Source organism: Passer montanus, unplaced genomic scaffold (assembly GCF_014805655.1).
Source record: "Passer montanus isolate IOZ18808 unplaced genomic scaffold, ASM1480565v1 scaffold71, whole genome shotgun sequence".
Lineage (NCBI taxonomy): Eukaryota > Metazoa > Chordata > Aves > Passeriformes > Passeridae > Passer > Passer montanus.
This window is the reverse complement of record NW_024372259.1, coordinates 2,403,777-2,429,055: the sequence shown is the minus strand read 5'-3', so window position 1 is coordinate 2,429,055 and position 25,279 is coordinate 2,403,777. Positions and strand designations below refer to the sequence as shown.

At 54.5% G+C, this 25,279-nt stretch overlaps 1 protein-coding gene across 9 annotated transcripts in view; it reads right to left on the bottom strand.

The window, feature by feature from the left end:
* The window catches only part of CACNA1E (calcium voltage-gated channel subunit alpha1 E), a 134,784-nt gene that overhangs the window by 29,388 nt on the left and 80,117 nt on the right, over positions 1–25,279 (bottom strand). For 7 of the 9 annotated variants that reach the window (XR_005629963.1, XM_039730262.1, XM_039730263.1 and 4 more), the window contains 18 exons: positions 16,254–16,369; positions 15,256–15,309; positions 14,794–14,919; positions 14,344–14,553; positions 12,976–13,088; positions 12,621–12,733; positions 12,377–12,508; positions 11,996–12,068; positions 11,520–11,637; positions 11,200–11,267; positions 9,494–9,591; positions 6,551–6,607; positions 5,149–5,733; positions 4,768–5,042; positions 3,986–4,145; positions 3,331–3,460; positions 2,783–2,842; positions 2,406–2,512 (listed from right to left, as the gene is read on the bottom strand). Coding sequence is in view for 8 of the 9 variants with exons in the window: in XM_039730262.1 (XP_039586196.1) it covers positions 2,406–2,512; positions 2,783–2,842; positions 3,331–3,460; positions 3,986–4,145; positions 4,768–5,042; positions 5,149–5,733; positions 6,551–6,607; positions 9,494–9,591; positions 11,200–11,267; positions 11,520–11,637; positions 11,996–12,068; positions 12,377–12,508; positions 12,621–12,733; positions 12,976–13,088; positions 14,344–14,553; positions 14,794–14,919; positions 15,256–15,309; positions 16,254–16,369 (2,595 nt within the window). In the remaining variant the exon portion in view is untranslated. The remainder of the gene's footprint in view (positions 1–2,405; positions 2,513–2,782; positions 2,843–3,330; positions 3,461–3,985; positions 4,146–4,767; positions 5,043–5,148; positions 5,734–6,550; positions 6,608–9,493; positions 9,592–11,199; positions 11,268–11,519; positions 11,638–11,995; positions 12,069–12,376; positions 12,509–12,620; positions 12,734–12,975; positions 13,089–14,343; positions 14,554–14,793; positions 14,920–15,255; positions 15,310–16,253; positions 16,370–25,279) is intronic. The other 2 variants (XM_039730259.1, XM_039730258.1) reach the window with 1 other exon arrangement.

Here is a 25,279-nt window from a genome sequence, read left to right as displayed (position 1 = left end):
GTGCTGGACTCAGGCACCAGCTGCTCTCATCCAGGTAATTGCTACAGGCACTCCATGGCCACTGCTGTTCCCACCCAGCACCATGGAGGAGAGAAGGAGAAGGAGAAGGAGAAGGAGAAGGAGAAGGAGAAGGAGAAGGAGAAGGAGAAGGAGAACACTGCCCCTGCCCTGGCCCCACACCAAAGAGCTCACAGAGGGAGAAGAAAAGGAGAGGACTGGAACATCACCACCAGAGTTTTCCCCTGGAGATCAGGAGGGAGGGTAGCAGGGAGGGTGGCAGGCTGGGACATGGAGAGCTGGTGAATATCCTGCAGCTCCCGCGGCTGCGGCAGTGCTGGGCTGCTGAGGGGAGAGGCAGGTGTTCTTATAAATGCTTTATAATGTATGAACCCATCGGAAATCACCGTGGTGCCTTTGTTCCCTTCACTGCCGAAGCCATGAGCTCATCTCCTCCAGCAGGAGCCAGGCTGGAGGAGGGGCAGACGGACAATCCTGCGGGTTTACATGACAAAAAGCCCCGTCCATGGCACCAGCAGCTCAGAATCTCCCCAGCTACAGCTGCAGGAGAGAGCAGGAGACACCAGTGCTTGCTGCAAACGCGTGTGGAGACGCCGAGGCCTCCTCCACGGGAAGGGCTTTGGTGCCACGGCCCATGGCGGGCCTCACCCTCGAGAATTCAGCTGCCCCATGCCCAGAGGGAATGTGCTTCCCTCAGGAGGAGGGGGGAGGCAGGCAGGCGGAAAGCAGGCCTGGAAGGTGCCGGCAGCTCCCCACACGCTCGGTGCTGGGCCCTGCCTCCGCAGCAGGAATTGTGCCACCCTTGTGGGGCGAGGGCAAGGGGACAGTAAGCAATTCCTGTGTGTGGTGAGGACGCCCCTCCACCCAGGAGCAGGCTGAGCCAACAGCCTGTGCTCCTTCAGCCGTCGAAATTCTTGATGGAAGTCACCGTGGAAGGAAACGGCTCCCTTGCCCTCCTCCTCCTCAAAACACCCAGTGCATCTTCAGGCTGCTGATGCCCTTGAGCCCTGCCAGACACACTCTGAGGGTGGCAGAGCAGGGATCAGCCACACCCTGGAGATGCTCCATCCACCCTCGTGGTGGCCTGAGTGGCCTCCCAGAGGCTCAGAGCATTGTCCCCAGGCAGCAAACCTGCCCCAAGCCCCTTCCCCATGCCAGGGTCTGTGGTCAGCCCCCTGCCCTGCCCAGGGGCTGCTTCATCCCTGTGCTGGGCGAGCTGAATTCTCCCGTGCTCTTCCCAAGGAGAGAGCAGGGGCTGGAAGCACCGGGCGAGGAATGGGGTGAGGAGGGTGAGGAAGGCACAAGCAACGAGCCAGAGGGGCACAAGTGGGTGAGAACCAGGAGAAGGAGCTGCTGCCCAGTCCGGGGTGAGGTGGGAGGGATGGATTACAGGCTGTAATCCATCGAGGGACCTTGTGGGCACCCCGAGAGCCCCCCACGGTACCTGAGCTGTGGACAAGGCCAAGGCTCCCGTCTGCATGGCTGCCAGGCCCTCCCCTGTCACCAGCCACTGCTGCCAGTGTCACAGGCACAAAGAGAGAACAACAGCGTGACAAAGGAGCCTGAACCTCTCCTCTCTGCTCCTCTCCCTCCTCGGGCACCAATGGGGCAGCACAGCCCTGGGGACCAGGGGATGCCCCTTCCCTGCAAGCACCACACATCCCTCCCTGAGCTCACTGCACCCCCTGCCCCAGCCAGCAGCACAGGGCACGTCAGAGCAGCAGGAAACTCATCCCTGTGTGCTCCTGCCCTCCATGGCACATCCCAGCACCCACAGGTGCCACAAACTCAGTGCCAGGGCCCAATCTCCAAACAATGCTCAGTGGGGACACAGCAGGGAAAGCACACAGCCCTCTCCGTGATGCCTCAGAGGACACGGGCACAACCCCCACCAGCCTCATCCCCATTCCTGCAGGGCTCCAGAGCAATGTCCCCCTCAGACCAGAGGAAAAGTCACCAGCCAGGGCTACCATTTCCAGCACAAATGTGTTCACAGGGCAGCTCCACCTGGCAGGCTGCTGCTTTTGCTGTCTCGGCACACCCCAAGATGCATAGCAGGTGTGTAACTCCAGCTCTGGCACCTTTAGGACATTTTTCCCCTCTCTAACAGCCCCTTCTGCTGTATCTAACCCACTTGCACCACCAACTTCTTCCTAGCATCTCCAGCTTGCCTTGCCTTGCTCCCTGCCTGCTTTCTCACCAGCTTCTGCCAAACAAGGAGAAACACCGGAGCAGCCAAACACCGCTGCCAGGAGCCATACCAGAAGGGTGCAGAGAAATAAAATACAAAACAAAATCAGAGTCTAGTAGCCATAACACAGAGTTTCATCCTTCTCCCAGCCCAGCCCAGGGGCGGCAGGGAGCTGACAAGGACAAGGGCCACTTACGCCAAGGCAAAAGCCACCAGCGCTCCCACCACCACGATGAAATCCAGGATGTTCCAGAGGTCTCGGAAGTAGGAGCCATCCTGCAGGATCAAGCCCTGATCAATCATCTGGAGAGGAGATACAGAGAGAAAAACAGGCAGGGAATGAGCAGCTCAGACACCAAGCTGGGGGACCAGGGACACTGCAGACACATCCCAGTGTCCTGGGTGCAGCACTTGGTATTTTGGGGAAGCCTCAAGGCTGATAAAGGAGCAGCTGAGCATGCTGGACCAGCACTGCTGAGAAACAGACTTAAAGGTCTCCACCATCTAAATTTAGAACAGAACTGCAAAACTGAGCTGTTTCCCAGGGCTGCTGCATCCTGTCAGGGCGCTTACCTTGATCACCATCTCGAAGGTGAAGACACCAGTGAAGACATAGTCGAAGTACCTCAGCACCTGCAGAGAGGACACAGGTGCTCTGCAGCTGCTGCCGAGCAAACCATGCACACCCAGACATCCAGCTGCAGCAGCTTGCCTGGCTCAGGGGCAAAATAGGGTTGATTTTCTTGTCGCAAACCCAGCCTCATCTCCAAGAGTTCAGGACAGCCCCGAACCCAGCCTATGCAGGCAGAAGGGAATCATTCCCCATGCAAATGGCTTGGAAACAATGCTGCTAGCCAGGATCACCTGCCCCACACCAGCACCAGCATCTCCTCAGTCCCAGCCATTTTACAGCTGACCAGGCATCCTGGTCTCTCCCCAGGCTCCAACCCCCACGTGTGGGAATCTGGGAGTGACTCCCACAGTTCACAACAGAAGGTGATGGGGGAGAAGCCAGATTCCACAGCACGGTGCAAGTGCCACCACCAGCTGCCCTGATCCTACAGAACTAAAACCCTGCAGGAGCTCTGCCTGCACTGGCAGTGGGAGGGGGTTGCAATCACTTTGTTGCGGTCGGAGTTGGTGAGGACGGGATCCTCGGCGGCGAGGGCGATGCTGCTGGCAGCGATCACCAGGAGGATGCACATCTCGAAGTAGCGCAGGTTCACGATGTAGTGGCAGGCCCTCCTCACCCTGCAGGGACACAGCCCACACCCCACCTGTGAGCCCCTGGCAGGCCACAGCCACAGACAGCCCTTGTGCAAAGCCCACCCCATAATGCCACCTTCCAGGGTGGGGAGGTGGGCAGGAAAGCCTGAGGAGCAGAAGAAGGGAGCCCAAGGGGTGTCTGGGCTTGTTGATCCCTCTTCTCAGCTGCCTCAGCCCCACAGCCAGGCAGGGAGAGTCCCTAAGAAATTGGGGGGCTTACTCTTCCAGGCTGCTGGATCTGGGGAAGAGCTACAGAGTAGCAGAAAACTGCAGGTAAATATAACAAAGAAGGAATAAAAATCCCAGCTTAGCAATCGGCAGCTGAGAGAGCAAGCCATGTGCCATGCCACAGAGAGAGAGCTATGTGGGGCTTGGGGAACTCTGTGGCTGCTTATTAAGCCTGTTTGGGAGACACTCAGCTCCCTTCTCACAGGGATTCCCCGGTTTTGGTGATATCTGGGGTCCTTCCCCTTGCAGCCCTCCCCAGCCCCAACATGAAACACATCTCACGGGTTGGTGGTGCTGAAGATGAACATGGAGCTGTGCGGCACCATGGCTTTGCCCGTCTCGCTCTTTTCCTTCTTCCTCTTCTTCTTCTCCATTTCTTCCTCATCCTCTTTGGTCTCGGCCTCCTTTAAGGGGCTGGCTTCACCATCTGTCTTGTTGCTAACTGCAGGAAAGCGAGAGCCTTTGCCCGACCTTGCACCCAGACAACACCCTGGGGTGTCCCTGCCACCCAGGCAACCCCCCTCTGGATTCCTGCTCTGAACCCCTGTGCTGTCACAGGGAGAGGGACTAGGCAGGAAGAAAACACACCAGCTGCTGGGATGGAGCAGATGAAATGGGTTTAACAAGGCCAGTTTTCACCTTGCTGCTTAATTAATAACACTGTTTAAAGCAGCTCACCTTGACAGCTAGGATGCCGCTAAGGGGTTTGAGTGACAGTGAGCTGCCGGAGGCTACAGATGTTCCAGGGAAAACAGGGAATGCCAGAGTTTTGCCCAGGCAGAGAGGAAGGAGAAATGATGGATCCGAAGAAGAGGTGGTGGGAAATGATGGATCAGATGAAGGGGTGGATGGGAAGAGGTGAGAAAGGGACAAACATCCCAGGGGATGCTGGTGCATCAGCGCTTGGGCTCCCTGCAAAACAGGGGTGAGGCGCTGCAAGGAGCAGCACGGAGATCCCCCCAGCTGATGGATGCAGACAGGAAAAGCCATGCAAGCAGCTTTCCACCCCCACAGGGTCCCCGAGGGCTGGGAGGGGGGCTCAGGAAAGAGAGACGGGTCCTCACTCTGTACCACAGCGGAGTCGTGGACATCGATCATGATGGCCGTGCTCTCGGTGGCCTTCTCGGTGTTGGGGGTGATGGAGGAGAGGTCGGGCTCGCTGCGGCTCACGCTGCGGCTGGGCTCCAGCAGCGCCTGCTCGCTCGTGTCCGGGCTGCTGCAGTCCTGCTCCGTCAGGGTGCCCGTCTTCCCCTGGGAGAGCTCGGGCACGACGTGCGGGGGGCTGCCCTTCTTGGTGCTCCCAATCAGATCGGCGTCACCGGCAGGGACCCCGTTTGTCCTGCAGTAGGGACAGGGGGGAAAAGGAGGTGTGAGGAGCTATGGAGATAGGAGAAGAGAATACAAGGAGCTGTGGGGACGGCAAGGTGCCCTCTGCAGGTACCAACCTGATGGACTCCCCGCTCGCCTCTGGCTCCCCCGGAATCAGCGCCTCTGCCGCAGCCACGTCCCCACGCCGGTCCCCATCCTGTGTCCCCTCTGCGGCGCTGGCCTCCTCCAAACCCATCTCCTGGCTGGCCGAGCGGCTGCCCAGGATGCCAGCCGTGTCCTTGCCCTCCACGCGGGCTCTGCGGTGCCGGCTGCGCCGCTGGCTCTGCCTCATCCTCGCCCTGTCCTCCATGCTGCCTCCTGCCCCGTCCTGCTCTCCTGGCTCACAGTTCCCATGGCAAGACTTCTGCTGCCACACGTCCCGCTTGGCCCGGGGCGATGTCCTGTCCTCCCCACCGCCGGGGTTGGCCCCCGGGACCGGCTGCTCGGGTCCCTCGCGCTCTCCCTTGCCCTGCTCCTCGGCGCATTTCTCCAGGGTGACACCCTCCCCGGGTCTCTTCCTGCGGAAGATGCTGGCGTGGGGATTGATGAGGGGCGGCTCGTCCTTGTTGATGCCCTCCTGGCTGGACATCTGCATGTGCCGGCGCAGCTGGCTGGTGCGCTGCTCCCACACCGACATGTGGTGCCGCCGGCGACGCTCCCGCCTGCAACGGGGTGGGGACAGCGAGGGGTCACCATCCCGGCTGCCCACAGCATCCCCCCGGTGAACCACCCACCCCGGATTTCATCTGGGAATCCCAGGCAGAAGGAAGTGCCACCGCCTGGCTTACAGGCTGTGCTAAGGCTTCGTCAGTGTCATTCTGGTGCTGGGAGTGCGCTTGTGTCCCTTCAGAAAGCATCAGGCTGATGGGTGACCAGCCCCAGCAGCCTCGCTGCTGCCCTGAAGCTTTCAGGCAGCACGTCCAGCTTCTGGGAGCAGCCAGCATCCTGGTTTGCCCTATCCCAGACAGGCTGAGACCACCTTCTTCTTGTGTGACTGCCTGGGGACACCTTAAACGTGGATGGCCAAGCCCTCTTGCTGCATCCAGGGACCTCTCCTCGCCTCTCTCCCAGCACATCCCGGGTAGAAAGCCTGCCCTGAGGCTTGAGGAGCAGCGACTTTGAGGGGAAGGAGCTGCACTGGGCTTCTGGGCCCCGCCACGGAACCTTTGCAGCGTGGTGAAACAACACTTTGGAGAAGACAAGACGTGCCCTTCCCGACACCCCCGCGGCACAGGGAAACACCCAGGAGCACACAGGGGCACGGGCACTGCTCACACCCCACGGCACACCCACGGGCACAGCCGGGGGAGCACGGGGCACACGGATACAGCACACACACACACACACACACACAATGAATTCCCACTCCCGTCCCTGCCGGCCGGGCCGGAGGGGAGCGGGGTGTGCCCCGGCCCCGCGGACGGACGCACAGACAGCACAGGAGGCACAGACGGACACGCGCCCCCGCCGCCCACATACAGGTGGCTGCTGCGTGGCTCCCACATCGACATGTGGTGTCTCCTCCGCCTGTCTCTTCTGCGGAGGAAAAACAAACGGGTTCAATCCCCTCCTTCCACTGGTGTGGGCAGCGCACAGAGCTGTCCCCCCTCCCTGGGCAGGGCTCATCCTGGCCCTGTGCTTCCACAGCGAGCCCCCACGGGCACGCTGGTCATGGGCTGCCCACACTCACACTGGCACTCTGATCCCTGGGAGCCTTCCCCACAGGGAGAGCAGTGCAGGCTCCAGTCCTTCAGAACCTCCGAGACATCCTTGGACATTTAACCGCTGTCTCAAACTGCTCCAAATTCACTTCTCCCAAGAAACACGTGGCAATTGGAAAGAGGAAGCAATGCATCAGGCCAGCCCTGAGCTGCTCAGAGCCACCACCGTGAGCTGATGCTGCCCTGGGAGCACAGAGGGGAACGTGAACTTCCCCAGCAAACACAAGGCACAAGGCCAGGTTGTGATGCCACAGAGCTGCTGTCACCTGAGCAGCCCCCACACAGAGCAAGTTAACAGGGCTGGCAGGGTGAGATTCCAGGCTTTAACCTTTGCCTCAGCATAGAAAAGATTCAGATACACACAGCTCCAAGAACGCTGCCCTGAGGTTGTGCAGTCATAGAAACACAGAATATCCTGAGTTCGAAGGGACCCACAAGGATCACTGAATCCAGCTCCTGACCCTGCACAGGAGAACCCCAAGAATGCCACCATGTGCCTGAGAGCACTGTCCAAATGCTTCTCAAGCTCTGGCAGGCTCGCTGTCATGACCACTTCCCAACAGTTTGAAGGCATTCCCCCTTGTCCTATCATTTATCAAAAAACACCTTGTCAGAAGTCCCTCCTCAGCTCTCTCAAGGTGCTCCAAGGTCTCCAAGTTTAACAACTCCCAGCTCACAGGAGAAGTGCTCTCTTCATGCTGGTCCTCATAGTCTCCATAGATCCCCATGCAAGGGGAGGCCTCAGTGCCACCCTGGAGGCAGGGCTGGAGCTGCCAGCACCCACAGCATTCCCACAACAAGGCTGCTGAGCCTGCAGACGCATCCGCGCAGCGCATCCAGCACCAATGCATGTTGGTGCATTGCTCAACACACGCCACCTGCACCCAGGTGCAAACACAGAGCTCCCACGGGCACCAGGGCCACCCTGGCCACGTGGGAACACCCATCCATGCCCACGCTGCTGGCAGGAATGCCCCTGCCAGCCTGCATGCACCAGGTACCCGCGGGGAAATGGAGCCACAAAGGCAGGGCCTGGCTCTGAGCTCCCTGCTGGGCCAGCTCTGCTCTGCCTTGGCCACCACTGTGCTGTCCCTCCACAAGCTCAGCACCACCAAAAGCTGACCACACCATCAAGCCTAACCCGTGGCATCTACTGCCTGGGCCTGACCCCAATCCATCCTGGTGAGTGGGAGGAGCTGGAAAAAAGCCCCATGAATATCAATACCTCCCCTTTCAATGCCGCCAGAACAACAAGGAATGGTTGGAAAGATCTGTTTTCCCAACCAGCTCTATCTGGCGATGACTAGAGAGCTCTATCAGGGATGTGCAGTGTGGGCAAATCCTTCACTGCGCTAATATATTCCATCTCCCCCTCTTCCTCTCTCCTATCTGTCCATTCCTCAGCCTCTCCCGCAGCCTAAAGCTCTCTATTCCCTCACTTTATCCAACACATTCCCACTGGCATCCAGAAACAGAGCCAGCATACAGACTCCACCACCTCTGCCCTAAACCCCCCTCGTACTTGGGCAGACAGATTTATTACAAACACCCCATCAGCCCCAATCCAGGGTAAAATCTGTGGCTGCTGGGGGCATCAGACAGGTCTTTCAAGCACACCCCGTTCCTGCTGGCCCTAAAGCCATGCAGGGTGCAGGACCACAGCTTCCCACCACTGCCAAACCAGGGAGGGGGCCGTTCCCAAGGCTGCCTCTGACCCCCCCAGATCAGCACTCGCCTGAAGACAGCAGTTTCTCTCAGCAAATCTGCAAGAGATTCTGCCGTGCACAAGCTTGGCTGGGTTTCAAAGCATAACGAAACCTAAAATTCCCTGGGAAGGGATTCTATTTAAAAAAAAAAAAAAAATAAGAGGGGAAAAAAAATAAAATAATCCCTTCAGCTGTACTGAAATGTACTGTTTTGGGAAACAAATCAAAACGCCTCGTTCCAATGTTGACTTTGAAAGTTTTATGTGATTTAGACCATATGACACCGCAAAATAAAGAGAAAAAAGGCAGCTAGGAAGGAAAAAACAGAAATTTCTCCTGCTGAAATGCAGAGACAAGGCTTCTTAACACCATGCTGGAGGTTTATGTGGTTTGGGGCTTTTTTTTTCTCACCCAAATCAAATTTTTGAACAATCAAACATGGTTTCACAAACCCGCTCCATCTTTCCTAACTGCATTCGCTCCCAAGGAAGGAGCCCGAGGGAGATTTGTGACACCACGGCTCCCTTCTCCCCCAGCCCTGGCTGCTCTCCTGCAGCTCTGCCATGAAGAAACACTCCCCAGGAACAAATATCACCCCTCCTCAAGAATAACTTGAGATACCTTCCTCCTCCCCAGCCTCCTACCATCAGCCCTGAGTGCTTGAGCTCTATATTTGGGGCAGAAAGCCTCTTTTAGCATATTTTTGCCATGCCCAAGCACCGAGACTGCAGCTTGGTGTAGAGGTTGGCAATTTCAGGACCTCCCTGGAGAGCTGTCACCTCTCCAAAAGCACTGCTGCTCATGGGGAGCACACTCCTAGACCTCCATCCATCTTCAGGAAGATGCCCAGAGGGGGAGTCACCCCATGTGGGGACCCCTTTTTTCTTGTTGGCAGCCCCCCAGCCAGCCAGGCCAGGCTGTGCTGCAGCTCTGTGCCCTTCTAAGCCTGGCTGAGCTCGGGGGGGTCACCAGGGTGGTGTTGGGGAGTCACTCACTCGATAGCAGGCATGTTTGGGGCAGACATGGGGCTGACTTCTTTGGCTTTCTGAAGGGCGTGCTTCTGGTTAAAGGCCTCCTCTTCCTCCTGCTCGTCCTGCAGAGAAAAGAGGGCACTGCTCAGTGGGGTGTTGGGGCTCTGAGGGAGAGCTCAGCCACTGGGAGAAGTGCAGGGCAACCCTTGATGCCAAGGCTCGAGGGATTGAGGGGGACCTGTACTTCTGATGCCTTGGAATGGCTGCCTAGAACAGAAGCTAGATCAGGTTAAGAGGATAAAGTGGGTATTTATTGAAGGCCTTCAATAGGCACAGCTTGGGCAGTCAAAGCCTCCCAGAGGGGCTACACCCAAGAGGGACAATGGTCATGAGTTTTTCAGATAATTATCAGTTTAGTCCATTTACATATCAGGGGTTAATCCTCCAATTACAGCTTCAGGTAATGAAGACATTTACCCCCAGTTTGCTCCCCCCCAATTCACTTTTGTTCATACTTTTTGGTGCCTGAGGCTGTAGGGTATCCTTGAGTTTCAGGCCCAGAGGGATTATTTTATCTGACCAAAACGTGAAGACAGAAGCTAACATTCTGTATGGAGTTCAGAGTTATAACTAAAGCATTACAGGATTTGAAAAAAATATCCAATTTTAAGGCATCACTTCCAGAGACACTATTTCCTTTGTGCTGTGGGGATGCAGGTTCCCCACTACACCAGATCTTCCCCAAGGCATCAGTGCTGCTCAAATAAGTGAACCCAGCCCACTCCAGGCAAGAGCTGGGCTGAGCACGGTGGGACAACCCCAGACAACGCAGACCAGCTCAGCCCTCCTTCTTCACAGCCACAGGGGCCAGACAGGCATGCCCCAAACCGAGTGGGAGGGAAGGCATCCATGAATGACCCCGGTAGAGACCGGGTTGATTTAATGAGTATGGTTGTGTCTCCGGAGCAAAGAATGTCATTAGGAGTCATTAGCGAGCATTCAGCCTTTTCAAAAACTCAGCGCTCTCTTAATTGATGCTGCTGACACCCGTGGGGCTCTCCCATCCCTCGCACCCCAGCGGCAGCCGGCAGCCCCTGGAAGTGCCTTCTGCACCCTCCCAGCGTGGGAGGACCCCCGCACACAGCCCTCAGGCAAACCAGCACCGTGCCAGGGTCAGATTTACACCGGTGTGGAAGCCTCCCAGGGAGCCCCAGGGATGTGAGTAATAGCACGGGCTCCACAAAAATCTGGGCACCACAGGATCATTGGTCTGCTCCAGAGAGTGGCACTGACCCTTGCAGCTCTCTCCTGCTCACCGTTATGCAGATGGTGCCCCAACAATTTCGAGTTCCCCAAATATTCCCCAGCATGGTCTTGAAAGCAGCTGAGCACCAGCCTAAATTGCATCCTAAATCACATCTGCTGCCCTATAGGCAGATGGGGAATAAATATTGACACCACTGGAAAATGCTTCCCACTCCACATCTCCAGAGTGCTCGGGCAGATAAGAGTCCCCACATCAGGTCCCACCCAACAGATGAGGGTTATCTCCATCTGACTGATGGCAAACAGGACTGGGAACTTTACATGGAGAAATAGTTAAAGCCATGCTTGAAGTGTGGGTGTTCCTGGAAAGACCAGCAGGTTTAAGCGTTTCCCTAAATCAAAGCCTAAATGGCTTTGCCCCCCCTCTCTCCACGGGAGAAGGAAAAGGAGCAGCAGGAACGTACCTTGGTGAGCTCCTGAGCGTTGGCCAGGTTGTCCACGGCAATGGCCAAGAAGACATTCAGCAGAGTATCTGAGAGCAGCTAAGGATGCACAAGCCGTGTGTTAAGGACATGTGTATCTGCAGCTCCCAAGGAGCCCAGCCAAAGGCACAAACTCCTCACCCATCCCACAGCCCTCAGTGCCCCTCCCCACAGCTCCTCCTCTGCCTTTGGGGCACCCGCAGGCGCGTGGTGGGTGTCCCTCAGCTGGGAGGGGAAGAAGGGATGCCCCCAGAGAGGGTGAGGAGGTGTCAGCACCGTCAGCACGGCAGCCCAGTGGATACAGTTCCCAAACAAGGTGAGGACGATGAAGTAGATGGAGGACCACATCCCTGAGCGCACGCCTCCCTGGGAGCGGATGCCGTTGTACATCACCTCGTTCCAGTCCTCGCCTGTCAGGATCTGCGGGGACACGGGGCAGCAGCTCTGTCACCTGCACTGCCCGTCTGTGCCACCAACACGCAGGCACCATGTACAGGGACCCCCTGCAGTGGATAACCCAGCTCTGAAGCACCTCCGGGAGATCCCACTGCACACTGATGAGGATTTAAAGCCTCCTCAGAAGAGTTTTGAAACTCTTCTGTAACAGAAGTGGAATAGTTTCCACCTCCTTCCATGCACTTTGTTGTGTAGGAAAGGGAGGAAGTAACAGCGGATAGAGGGGAACTTGTGTGGTGCAAAGAGCCCCTCCCAGCCATGGGCGAGAAACCAGGTGGTGCCAAGTGCCTTTGCTTGGGTCTCCTGGCAGCCCAGCCCCTACCTGAAACACCGTCATGATGGCTGCAGGGAAGGTGTCAAAGTTGGCCGAGGGAGTCCCATCCATGAAGTTAAACCTGGAAAGGGAACCAGCTGGGTGAAATACCAAGGTCACCAAACCCTGGCTGCTGTGCTACCAGTTCTCTTGAGTTTAGGAGGACCTTTCCCCACTCTAGAAAAGGTCTCCCTGAGCATTTGGTGCCAGAAAACAGAAGGTCTCCTGGCTGGAAGGACCCGCACAGCCCAAAGGCAGCCCTCGAGCAGGGATTTTTGTCTGGGAGGAGACTGAGGGGGAAAGTACAGTCTTGCTGGGCCCCTGAAGAGGGTGTCATCACTTGGCTTTAACGCCAAGAAACTCCGGTTCCTCAGCCTTGAAATGACATACCTGCCTCCAAACAGCTGCATTCCCAGCAGGGCAAAGACCACAATGAAGAGGAAAAGGAGGAAGAGCAGACTGATAATAGATTTCATGGAGCTCATCAGCGAGACCACCAAATTCCTCAGGGATGCCCAGTACCTAGAAAACAGATATTGCTGGAGCACTGCCAGTGATGCTGGAGAGCAGGAGTGACTGGATCTGGGCTGCAGCCACAGTCTGAGGGTAACAGGCACTGCTGCTGGGTACGCACTTGGTTATTTTAAATATCCGCAGGAGACGAAGAGCTCGTAGCACACTGATCCCAAAAGAGGTTCCTGGTCTGAATATAGCCCAAACCACTTCGAAAATGCTTCCCACTGTGACCTGAGAAGCAGACACAGCCACAAGTCAAAGACAGGCTCAGGATGGGCTGCTGCAGGGAACCTTAACATCTCCAAAGACAAGGCACCCACCACCCCATCCAGGACCTGGTGTCTCAGGCTGTCCTAGCAGAAAGTGCTCCCTGCCCACTGCGAGGGCCATCCTGATCCCCCCTTGGTGCCTTGCATTGCAGAGCCCTGCCAAGCATCTCCCCCCACACCCACAGCATCCCTGGGGCCGCTCACCCCACAGTCGAAGCAGTTGAAGGAAGAGTGGAAGTAAAGGCGTGGCCCCATCCCGTACATCTTTAAGGACATCTCCAGAAGGAAGAGCCCAAGAAACAGGAACTCTGCATAGTCTGGAAGACAAAACCCAGGCGTGCTTGAGGCACTGAGCTGTGTGGAGCACACTGCTTGCGTGCACCAGGTGAGCATCCAGCACACCACAGAGATGGGACAAGTCAAGGACCACGCTGCATCCCCAAACTCTCAGGGTTTGGGATGAGGGAATTTGATCTGTGAGGAGCAAAACCGTATGTAATAGAGCATCAGGCCCATGAGTTAATCATTATGGGGAGATGCACCAGTGTCCCAGGGGACTGAGAGGACCAGACATGGCCAGCACAGAGCAGAGCAGTTCTTTGGCATTAAACCACAGTGGCTGAGGAGCCTACAAAGGCATTAACCACATGAAACTGTAAGGGAATACTATCAACCTGGATTAAAATCATTGCATGGCTGGAATTTGGCCAGGGAAACAGAGCCAAACAGCCAAGAGCCAGTGAAAAGCCTTTCCAGCTATTTGATGAACATTTAGCAGGCAAGAGCTGGCTCTTCACCTTTCCCAGAAGATGCTTCTCACCACGACCAGCTGCCACACCACGCTGCAGCGTGCTGGGAGCTCAGCAGGCCTGAGCCTACTACTGCAGATTTGGGTAGAGCTGGGGCTTGACAGGGACATTTTCAAGGTGAGGAAGAATAACATGTCTGAGAAAGCAGCACTGTCCCCATTGCAGCAGCTCAGGAGTGACACATGTGGGGCTGACCATGCTGCTCTGCAATAGCCCACACTGCAGTGCTTCCAGGACCTGACCTTGTGCCCTGGCCAATGCTGGGCTCAGGGAGGCTCCATAACTGGGAACCTCCAAGCCTGGGATTCCCTCACCATGCTCTGCACAAGTATTTTAACCAGGGTGTTCTGCCACGACCAGTCCCATCCCTGCAAATTTACACCTTTCCATCAATGGCTTGTGCACATTCAGAGGTGGTTCTCCAGCAAGCTTTCCATCACCACTGTTCATAATTTTGGGATAAACTCCACTGAGGCTGTCAGTGTTTCTCTCGCATGACTAACACACCAGACCTGAAGGACACAGAGCCTCCGTGTTTGCTCACAAGGCTGAGACAGCCCTCAGTGGCCATGAGGCCAAGGGCAAAGCTGAATTAAACACCTCTACATGGTCTTTTGTTATCAACAGTGGATAGAGCTGAGGTTATTCCCCATCCAGCTCCACACCAGCACGACTGTGGTGGGATTTATCCCTGTGCACATCAAGGCAAGCAGGGAGGGTGTGCTGCAACACTCTCCCACCTACACCAAGCCCAGGGACTCACAGAGGAAGTGGGTGAGCCAGGCTGGCTGGTTGTGATGGACGATGGCCACGCAGGCAGTGTTGAGAGCCACGAGGCTCAGGACGATCCAGTAGAAGACCTGGGATTTGACCATGTGGCGGACAGAGATGCGCAGGAGTCGCTCCTTGTGCCTTAAATAGGAGGCACCGTCCACCCTGGCACCTTTGAGGCCAGAGTGACTCGAGGGGTTGCCTAAAGGAAAAAGAAGGGGAACAAGGAGTTGGATGCTCCAGCCTCTCCTGTGATATGAGACAGGACAGATGGCTCACGGACATTGCTCTTATGGGGCACAACTCATCCGGAGAATTTTTATGTGGCAGCAGGAGGTTTGCTGCTAAACTAGCAGAGACGTCTGGTTTGTGATGGGTGGGATTCTGGGAACCCAACCTGCTGACAGAGGTTTGGGGGAAGCAAGCTGCAGACTGCACTGACCCAAGGTTGGATGGAGAGGTCTCCTCTGTGCCAGCCTCCGCTCGCCCACGGAGGAGATGTCGACACAGTGCTCGTCACCCGACATGGCATCCGTGCGGTTTCGCTTGATGGTGGCTCGCCTGAGCACTGGGAAGGCAAGAGGAACAGCTGCTGGAGTCTCAGTGGCCCAACTCTGCCAGTAGCCAGCCCACTGGATCAGGACCTGGTGGTCAGTACTCAGGTCTGGTAAAGGATGAAGACACCCAGGTGATCCTAGTCCAGAGCTATCCCTTGTGTGGGATCAGACACCTCCCAGCCTCCACGCTGTCTCAGGAGTTAGGGTGCCAATCCACCTCTCCTCACCCCTCTCTTGGGCTGCAGACCCCACTGGGGCCTCCCCATCACAGCTGGAGGGTCTGAGCCTCCAGCTCTAGCCAGGCAGAGGGAAGGGCAGGCAGATTTTAATGGCATTGCTGGTCTTACCTTCTAAGGCTGAGGTCCCCGAATTTTTGTTCTCTTCAGCCAGCATGACTTCCTCTACGCAAAACACACAGTTCAGCATCAGGAGACAAGGCACTGGCACATGTCACTGCCTGGTACTTAAGAACTTCCCCCAGCCCAGAGGCTGGCTCTAGGTTGCAAACTCTTACCAAGTATTGGTTAAGGGCCCAAAAGCAAATTCGGGAGGGTAACTAGTGGCAGCTACCAAACATCACATCAGAAAGAAGAATTACTTGTGATCAGCCCTTCTCCCTCCACTGTCATTAAGCTCATTAGAGAAGTTGAAAACTGTAAGCAGGTTGCTCAAGCAACCCAGCCCAGGGCTAAAACTGAGGTCTGGTGCTCAGGACTCATTTGAAGACACCCATCTTTTACAAGTCTGAATGTTGGATGAAAGTGTAAATCTTCTCTTCCTGAGCTGAATGCACTGGCCTCATTCCTAGGAGGAGCAAGCAAGGACATGGGCTGTGGCAGTTTGGGAACCAACACCCATGGGCTGTCATGCCTGGTGTCAGGAGGAAGCCTGGAACCTCCACCACCCCCAGCCCAGGTCCAGGAGTCCTGAGGTAGGAACCAGTAAGTTCATCCCCTCCAGATGGCTCCGGGAGCAAATTTAACTGGAAAACCCTTTTCCCTATTGACTGCTCTTCTTTCCCACTGCCCACCACTGCAGGGGACTCCAGCAAACACCGGGAGAGAGGAAACCATGGCAGAGCACAGCTGACAGCCGTGTTGCTCACAGCCTCCCTGGAGGTGTGGTGTGCTTTGTGCACAGAATGTGACAATTTCATGCCACAGAACACGAGGACACACCGGAGATTGGTGATGTCCTTGGTGGGACCAAGCTCACCCATTCACTCAACATCACCACGTGAGCACCTTGGACACTTCAGGACTCAGGGATTCCTTTCTACCCCCACCACCCCACACGACCAGCAGTGTGTTGTCCCCCCAGACGTCCCCTGGCCACCATCCTTTACCCGCTTTGTCTATCCACGCCCGGTAGCCGTTGAGCTCCCGCTCGATCTGCTGCTGCCGCCGCAGCTTCATGAAGGCTCGGCGGTTCTCCACGCGCTCTCTCTCTTTGGCAAACTCCCTGGTGAAGGGCAGAAGGGAGGGCTGAGAGCAGGCCCAAGGGGCAGCAGGATGCCCAGGGGGCTGGGGAGCCACGGCACAGAAAGCAGGGACCAAGGTGGTTGTTGGGGACGTGCACGGCTACCCCCAGCCAAAGTGTGGCCAGAGGATGGGTGAACAATCAGGGAGGAGAAAAGCAGGACTGGATGGATGTGAGCAGATGCTCTGCTGGATTGCTCAGTCCTGCATGCTCCAGCTGGGAGCTGCTGCCACTCAGGGAGGATGATCCCAGTGCCACCCAACTCCAGAGCCAGCTCAGCTTCAGGGAATAAAAGCTGGGCACTGTGAGGAGGCACTGAGGGGATGGAGGAGGGAAGGTCCTGTCCCTTGCCTTCACCTCCTCCTCTTAATCCTTTTCCTTTCCAGCCTCTCCTTGGAGTATTTTCCCAGAACTTGAGACATGGCTGTCCTCCTCTGGATCTCAGGGTCTCACAAGAGCTGTCCAGGTGTGATGACCAGCACAGAAACTCCCTGCACCTACAGAACTCCAACCCACACCCTCAGCCCCTTCCCAGTTCCAGGATGCTCCAAGGGAAGCGTGATTACAAAGAGCAAATGGCACTGTTCTCTCTGTGAGAGGAACATCTCTCTCCCCAGAGACCAGCAGCAATCTCGGGCCTCAGAAAAATAAAAACTATTCCAAAGAACGGAAAGAGCTGGTCTGTCTGCTGCAGAGAGCGTTCAAGTGCATTACCCCAGCTGAGCTATTACACCCTGATGCTGTGTGGGCTTTTGCATGTGTGTGTGTGAGTGTGTTTGTGTGGAAAGCCCGGAATGTTCCCTGCATCTCTTGTTTAAGATCCCCAGACAATTCAAGCGCTTTTAATTCCACCCCAGGAAGGTGAAGTTTCCTGCCGCTCTGGCATTAAGTGTCAAATGACTCCCCCTCCAGCCCTGGCTTTCAGACTGAAATGAGACTTTCTTCCTGGGGCAGGGAAGCGGGGCGGGGAAACAAAAGGCAAGGAAGAGAAAAGCAGCCTAAGTGAAGGGAAGGAGGGTGGGAGGAGATGGGGGAGAAGGAAGGACCTCCCCAGCCAGGAGTGAAATGCGCTCGCAGTTTTGGGCATGCCATGCCAAAGCACCTCCTTGCTCTAGCTGGAGGAAAGGCAGGAGCATTTTGGCTGTGCAATCACCCCCACCACCCTTTGTCTGGAAATTTGGGATGCCAAGGAATGAGAAAATGCTGTTTAGAGTCAGAGTTGGAGGGGAAGTTTCCTGTCCTCTGGAAACTCTGCCCCACAGGCCATAATTCCATGGCAGCCTTGGCAGCACTTTTCCCAGACCCCATAATACCAAATCCTAGAATGATTTGTGTTGGAAGGGACCTTAAAGACCATCTCATTCCTTGCCATGGACAGGGACACCTTCCACTACCCCAGGCTGCTGAGAGTCCCATCCATCCTGGCCTTGAACACTCCAAGGATGGGGAAGCCACAGCTTCTCTGGGCACCCTGTGCCAGGGCCCCACCACCCTCACAGGGAGGAATTTGTCTCTCATATCTAATCCAACCCTGCTCTCTGTCAGTGAGTAGCCATTCCTCCTTGTCTTATAACTACATGGCCTTGTCCAAAGTCCCTCTCCAGCTCTCTTGAAGCCTCTTTAGGCACTGGAAGTGGCTCTCAGGTCTCCCCAGAGCCTTCTCCACTCCAGGTTGAACAATCCCAGCTCTCTCAGCTTATGGGCAACTGGGAGAACTTGGGAAGCACCTCCTGATGTGTATCAGCTGGGAACGTGGCCACTCTCTGCTGCCTCCTGCTTGTCTACCCCTCTGTCCTCCAGCTCCTTTTGCTGCATGGCAAGAGAAACCATCAACACGTGCCCACAGTGGAAGCCACCCAGTGGAGCCTCAATCACCTCTTCCTGCAAAGGGAAATGGGGGCACTGGAAAAGGTGCTCATCAAGCAACGCTTCCCCCCTTTTCCTAAGGCAGCCCTTTTGCTCGTGGAGCACTAATTTACAGGAGGCTGGTGCCACACACACTCAGGGACAAGGTCCGTGCGGCTGCGGCAGCGTCTCCGAGGGAGCCACTTCCCACTCACTTGATCCCTAATGGAGCTTAATTGCTTTTGTCCATTAGAAGGAGGAAAGGGTGGCAGAAAGGGGAGGGGGGAAATAAAAAAAAGTTAATCTGAACTTAATGAATTATTACATTTCAGAGAGACACGTTCCCGAGCAGGGCAGCAGCGGGGGCTGGTGACATCTGAGAGTGGGTAGGCGATGCTGACAGATCAAGGATTGCTCAGAGCCAATTTGCAGCAGCGGGTAGAGATAATACTGTGTGTGAGTGAGAACAGGGCCAGCCATGGTGACTGACAACGCTTGGGAAGGCTCCAAGTCACAGGCAGGGCAGCCTGGCATTGCCCAGAGAGCGGGTGATGTCTCCCATTGAAGGGCTCTGCTCCGGCTTTCTTGGGGTTACATCACCAGGGACGGCCAAATTCTGCCCTGTAAAGAGCCCAGGGGTCCCTGCCCAAGATCCCAAAGCATCCCAGCAGATTGCACAGTCTCCACCAGCAGCACCTCTGCTTGTCCACCTGGGTCTTCTGGCCCCAAATCCCGATGGCTCCAGCTCAAAAACATCCACCCTGACAGCCAAGATCCGTGATGCCAACCTTGTGTCACTGCAGCCCCTCTCTGCCCAGCCTCGTGAAGCCAAAGACACCCAGAGAGCTCTAGAGGTGACTGCTGAAGGCCCTAGTGGGGTTTGGGGACCAATGTGCCATCGGTCCTCCTGCCCCCAAAGGCACCATTCCCCCACAGCCCGTGCCCAGCCTGCTGGGGCAATGGAGCACAGATGCTTCACTCCTCCTCTGCCTGCAAATTCTCCTCCACAGCCTTGGCATTCCCCTCATGTGGCCTGAGAGCATCTCTGCTCCTGGCAGGAGACCCTTGGGACACCACCATGCTCAGCCACATTCCTCTCCAGGCCCCCCCAGCCACCCTCACACCAGGAAAGAGATGGTTTTAGTCTGGAAAGCCCAGGCCTTTCAATGGGAGAACCGCTTGTGGAAGCATCCAGCTTGAAAACAGGTCCCCTCTTGAAGAAAACAAAAGCAAAACACAAGAAAACAGGAAAAAATCCCAAACAACCAATTACAAGAAAACCAAGAACCAAAAACAAGGTAAGAGAAAAGAGCATCACAGCCACTGTAATCCAATTTTTTCTACATTTTAGACCATTTTTGAGTTCAAAGCAGGTAAATAGTGCTGTTCACATCAATGTTGTGGCCTCCATGCTTTGCAACAACAAACCATCTATCTTCAAAGCCATCAATTCATCACCTCTTGCCTCTATTATAAAGATGATTCCAGCAAACCAGTTATCAAATCAGCCCTAAAACAGCTTGAGGCAGCAGAAAGGAGAGGATGGAAATCAGAGAAATACTGGATTACACACTGAGGATGTGGCAGCAGCACCACTCTGCTATGAAAAAACCCCAAATATAATGGGATGCATAACAAGAGAGACCATCTGTAAGACATCAGGTAACACTACTGCTCTCCTCGGGTCTTGGCTCGTGGCTCCACTTCAGGTCTGAGCGCCACAATCTGAGGAACACTGCCTCTGAGCTCCAGGAGGGTGTCAGAGGTGGTTATGGGACTGAACTGACAACAGACGGTGTGGCAAACACAGCTGAGACAGTTGCAAACGGGGGGATCAGATGGTATTTACCCAAGAGGTGTGCAGGAACTGAAGTGAGAGTGTTGAACTGACTGAGCAGTCTGTAACCTGGAGCCTCAGCTTAAACAGACGGTGACAGCAGAACTGGCGCTGCAGACTGGGATTATTGCACTGAACCCACGGCAGAGGCAGCAGCAGGGTGTCCAAAAGGCACCAAAACCTCTGCAGGGGTTAGGTGCCTGCTTTGAAGGAGACCACAAGTTTTCCTGTGAGGGTAATTGCTTGATTTAAGTTCACTTGAACTGCCAGAGCCAGAGAAGATCCAAGGCCAGGCTGGATGGAACTCTGAGCAACCTGGTCTAGTTGAAGATGTCTCTGCTCATTGCAGGGGGTTAGACCAGATGGCCTTTAAAGGTCCCTTCCAACCCAAACCATTCTGTGATTCCTTAATAAAGCTGTGCTGTCTCAAGTCTTCTCTGACCTTGAAGGACAAGGAACACAAAAAGAAAGACAAACAGCATCACCCCGTTTCTTGTACTGTCCACCAGCTCTGATCAGCCCCATGCACTTGGGCAGGAGCTCCTGTGTCACCAGGTGTCACCGTGATGTTTTCTGGAAAAATCCCTTTGCCAGGATTTCTTCTCCTGGGAAGCTGAGAAGCCTCAGAGAAAAATGAAAACTATAATTATCTGATTTGCTTTCCCTGTGTTTTGCTGCTTTGGGATGTGGTTTGGACAACATTTACCAACAGATGCATGTTTCATTGGTTGCATGTGAATTGTTTTTACTTATTGGCCAGTTATGGCCAGGTGTGTCAAGGCTCTGGCGAGAGAGTCACAGGTTTTTCATTAGTATCTTTCTAGCTTTCTCTCTGTATCTTTTATTCTTTAGTGTAGTTTAGTATAGCATTCTTTAACATAATATAATATAATATCATAAATTCTAAGAACACGGAATCAGATTCATCTTTCCTCCCTTTGACAGGGGACCCCGAAAATACCACAGCCAGGGTGTGACAGAGCTGCAGTGGGAGCGCACAGCTGACGCTGCTGAGGAGAGCACATTTATAGAGCGCTGGCAGTCACACGAGCTGGGGAAGGGAAAGCTGACAAGCTGTTGGTGACATGGGAGGGTAAAATGGGAAGGAGCTGGGAGATACCAGCCCTGAGATGACCCATTACATCACTGTCCCAGTTAAGAAGGGGCAGATGTTGATGGGTGCCTTCTACCTTGCGGAAAGTTTGTGGTTGTCCACCTGGATTTCTCCAAGGCCAAGTGGGCTGATACCAAACCGAGTGGGGAAGTGGAGACTTCAGAAGGGAGAGCAATCCTGCAGGAAGATCTGGGCAGGCTGGAAGAGTGGGCTACTGAGAACCTTATGAAGAGAAGCTGTGGCTGCCCCATCCCTGAAGTGTTCAAGCTGGATGGGGCTTGGAACAACCTGGTCTAGGGGAAGTGTCCCTCTCCATGGCAGGAGGGTTGGAATGAGACAACCTTCACAACGTCCTTTCAACTCCAGGCCATTCTCTGATTCAATTGTAAGGTTTTGGAGATGGGAAAACAAAATCCAGGAGGGCAGCACAGGCTGGGATCTACCCAGGTGGGGAGCAGCTCTGTGGAAAGGGACCTGCAGGTCCCGGGGACGAATTCAGTATGAGTGAGCAGTGTGCTGCTGCAGCAAAGAAAGCCAGGAGGGTTCTGGGCTACATCAACCACAGCAGAGAAGAGAGCCACAAACATTCTAGCTGTAGACTCTCAATTTCATCATTTTGCCAAGGATAACACCGCTGAGGTTTGCATCGCTGTCCCACTGCCCAGAGAACTCTGTCTGCAATGCTGCACCAAAGGCAGCAATAGCACGCTCAGCCCACGCTGCAAAGGAGCTGCAGAAGGGTGGCAGAGGGTCTGGCAGCCCCAGCAGCAAGGAGCAGAGATGGCAGCTCGAGATTGTGCTTCACTCTTATCAGGCAGGACTGGCATAAGCAGCACAGCTTCAATGCTTCAAGAGCCCCGGGCTTTGTTCACAATCACTCCCACTGGCTCATGCAGTGCTGGGAAAATGTCACTCCTCCCTTTCCCTCCTGTGCTCCAGTTTTTATCCCCTCTGTAAGCAGAGAACATCTTTATAGTCTCCTTTTGCATGCGACAGCAATCCGCAGATGAAAGGTGTGTGGTCAGTACTGCAGGTGAGATGTAGTACGGAAAGAAAACCCCACTTCAATTTCCAGCCTTTCATCACATTCACTTCCCAGGAGCTTCCAGCACTCCAGTCAACACCTTCTTCACCCAACAGCAGTGCCCAGCACCCCTTGCCAGGGTGGAGCTGCTCCTGGAGGAACTGGGCATCTCCAAAGCCATCCACTGGCTCAAATCGCTGGAGCCACGCGATTGCTGCCATCAACCAGGAGGACAGAAATTACCATAATCTGGAACAAACAGCTCCGAAAGCAATCTGTAAGCAAGCACTATCTGCTGAATGCCTTGTTGAGAGGATCAAAACGGAGCCTTTTCACCCACAGCCTGCAGACCACAGGCAGTCCACGGAGCAGATTTGCAAGGAGGCAGGAATAAGAGCAATTTTGAAGCAGCGGAGACATGCTGGCAAATAATTTGCCAGGACAAATCAAAGGGGAAAGTCAGCAAGTCATCTTTTTGTTGTGGATTTTTTTATTTTTTTTTCCTTCTCACCCAGCTGGCTGTAAGAGGAGTCATTATTCCCTGTAACAGCAGAGGATCCAGCACAGCAGCCACGCACGCCTCTTGTCAGGCAGCTTGTTTGCATGGGGCTTGGAGCCCTCAGCAGAAAGGTGGCCCAGCGAGCACGGCAGAGAGGCATGAATATGGATGCCCACCTGCCTGCTGAATAGAGATGAAGGTCCCCAAGGCTGCTGTGCCTGGCCTGTGCTCAAAGACCACGGTGATGACAAGGAGCTTCCCCAGAACCAAGTGACGAGCGTGGACGTCGCTCGTGGTGGTGCATCACTGCCCCTCCCTGTGACACCCACTCCTCCCTTAAAAAGGGGTCTCAGCTGCTGAGTTCCCAAGCACAACACAATTGCAGACATCTCACATCTCATCCCAGCCACGCCCTGAGATCCTACAACCATTCCAGGAAAAAGCCAACGTGATGCTTCCAAGCTTTCATACTTCCAACTCTGTATTTCTTGAACGTAGAAACACAGAGTCATTCAAGTTGGAAAAGCTGCAGATCCTCAAATCCACCATGTTCACCACTACAGAACATCCCTAAAAGTCACATCCACATGTTTTTTGAGCACTCCCAAGGACGGTGATCCCACTACTTCCCTGGGCAGCCTGGTCCAATGCCTGATCATTCTGATGGCGTAGAATTTTGTTTACTGAATCTTGTTGGGACTTTATGGTCTCCCCACAAGCTTTCCTGCATTCCTTGCATGTCCCCCACTTCTCCCTCCAGGAATCTTTGAGACATTGATCCTCTTCTCAACACTTTTGGCTTCAAAGCACCAGATCCCGGTCGAGCGTGTGGGGCCATTTTTTGTGTGGAGCTGGCAAAAAGAACCCTCTCTCCATTGAAAATGTACACTTGTTCCCTTAACACCCTTATTATTAATTGCTACAAAACTTAATTTTATTCATCGTTTGTTATGCATCCAAATTGGATGGGGAAAAAAATTCAAATTAACTGAAGTGAAAAGATTTCAGAAGATGGTACAGAAGGCTCCTGAAGGAACTGAAGAAAACTCTCCGGAGACTGGGAACGCAGTGCTAACCCAACCTGAAAGAAAGATCTTAAGACAAAGAAATCTTGCCAATTTGATCCTTTAATTATAACATTAGTCGTTTCTTTCAAAGGCTTAGTGTAAGAGCTGGGGGTGGGGGGCAGAAAAGACTTAAAGGGAGAAAAGACTTAACATCACCGGGATGAGTGGAAGCAATTAGGAGGATTTAAATTACTCTCTTGTTTGGTACAAGGCAGATAGATTTCATTTTTCTTGCCATCCTGCTCGACTTCTTGCTCTGCCATTGGCTTCCAGAGATCTTCTCCTTGGCTGGCCTGAGGGCCCAGTCTTCCCAGGTCAGGCAGCATCTCCTTCCACTCTGCACCCACTCTGCTGTTTCTGCAGACCAGTGACTAGAACAGCTCTGACACCCTGGAAAGGGGCTGGATGCACAAGACTGGGGATGGGGATGGAATCTCCCAGCTCTCAGCAGAAGGATGATGCTGCAATGAATGGAGGAGGGTGATTGCAAACCAAATTTTTTCTGCAGAGGCTGTGGAAAGGGAGGTGGGAAAGAGTCAGAACGCAGCCTGTTCGGTACTGAAGCTCTGTATGAGTCCTCAGGCTGTGGCCACTCCTGGGGTGGCACTGCTGCCACTGGCACATGACACCAGCAGCAGGGACAGAGCACTGTGGTTCTCGTCAGGTCTCTGCTGCTCCAGAGACAGAGCCCAAACACACACATTCAAATTGTTTTATGTGAGAAACAGCTGAGGGGGAAAAAAACCCCAAAACTTAACGATTTCACCAAAAAAAAGAGAGAGCAGATCTTTGCAAATTGTCAGCACATGCAATTCCTCAGGCCACAAGGCAGCTTCAGGTAGAAAATGGCATTCCAGTGGATGCTCCATCCTCACTGACTCTCCTCTGCCAGGATTATCTCAGTAGCTTGTGTAGCTTTAAAAGCTGAGCAGTCACATCTCCTTGGGCTCCGTACCTGCTCCCGAGGAGGAACGGGGCCAATTTTTTTTTCTTTTCCTGCTTTCAGTCAGAATTAATTGATCCGTAATTGCACCCATAGAGGGGGGAAGTTAATAGACACGGTGATAAATGCCAAAGCCACAGCAGAACTGGCTCTCCCAGACCCTGCCTGGAGGAGCTCCATCTCCTCTTAATAGAGTCTGCATGCGATTCCAGTGCGTGTGTGCCTGTTCGTATTTAGGGAGAAAAACTGAGGAGCCTGCTTATGATGAAAATCATTTCTTTTCCTCTCCCACATACTTTGTGCTTAAGGAGCAGATGGATCCAGGCTGTTTACATCACAGAGGTCATGCCTCAGCTTAACAGTTGGGGAACTGACTGTTGGGAGAGATGCTCATCGCAACCAGGAGACTGCTAAATCTGGGCTCCGGCAAACTTCTGCTGGTGGCAAGTGAAACACACAAATGTCCTCCTGCAGCCTCTTCTCGTTGGGGACCCACCCCGGCTGGTGGGCTGTTTCACCAAAGGGAGCCTCTGCTGAGACGAGGTGAGGGCAGAGGCAGCTCC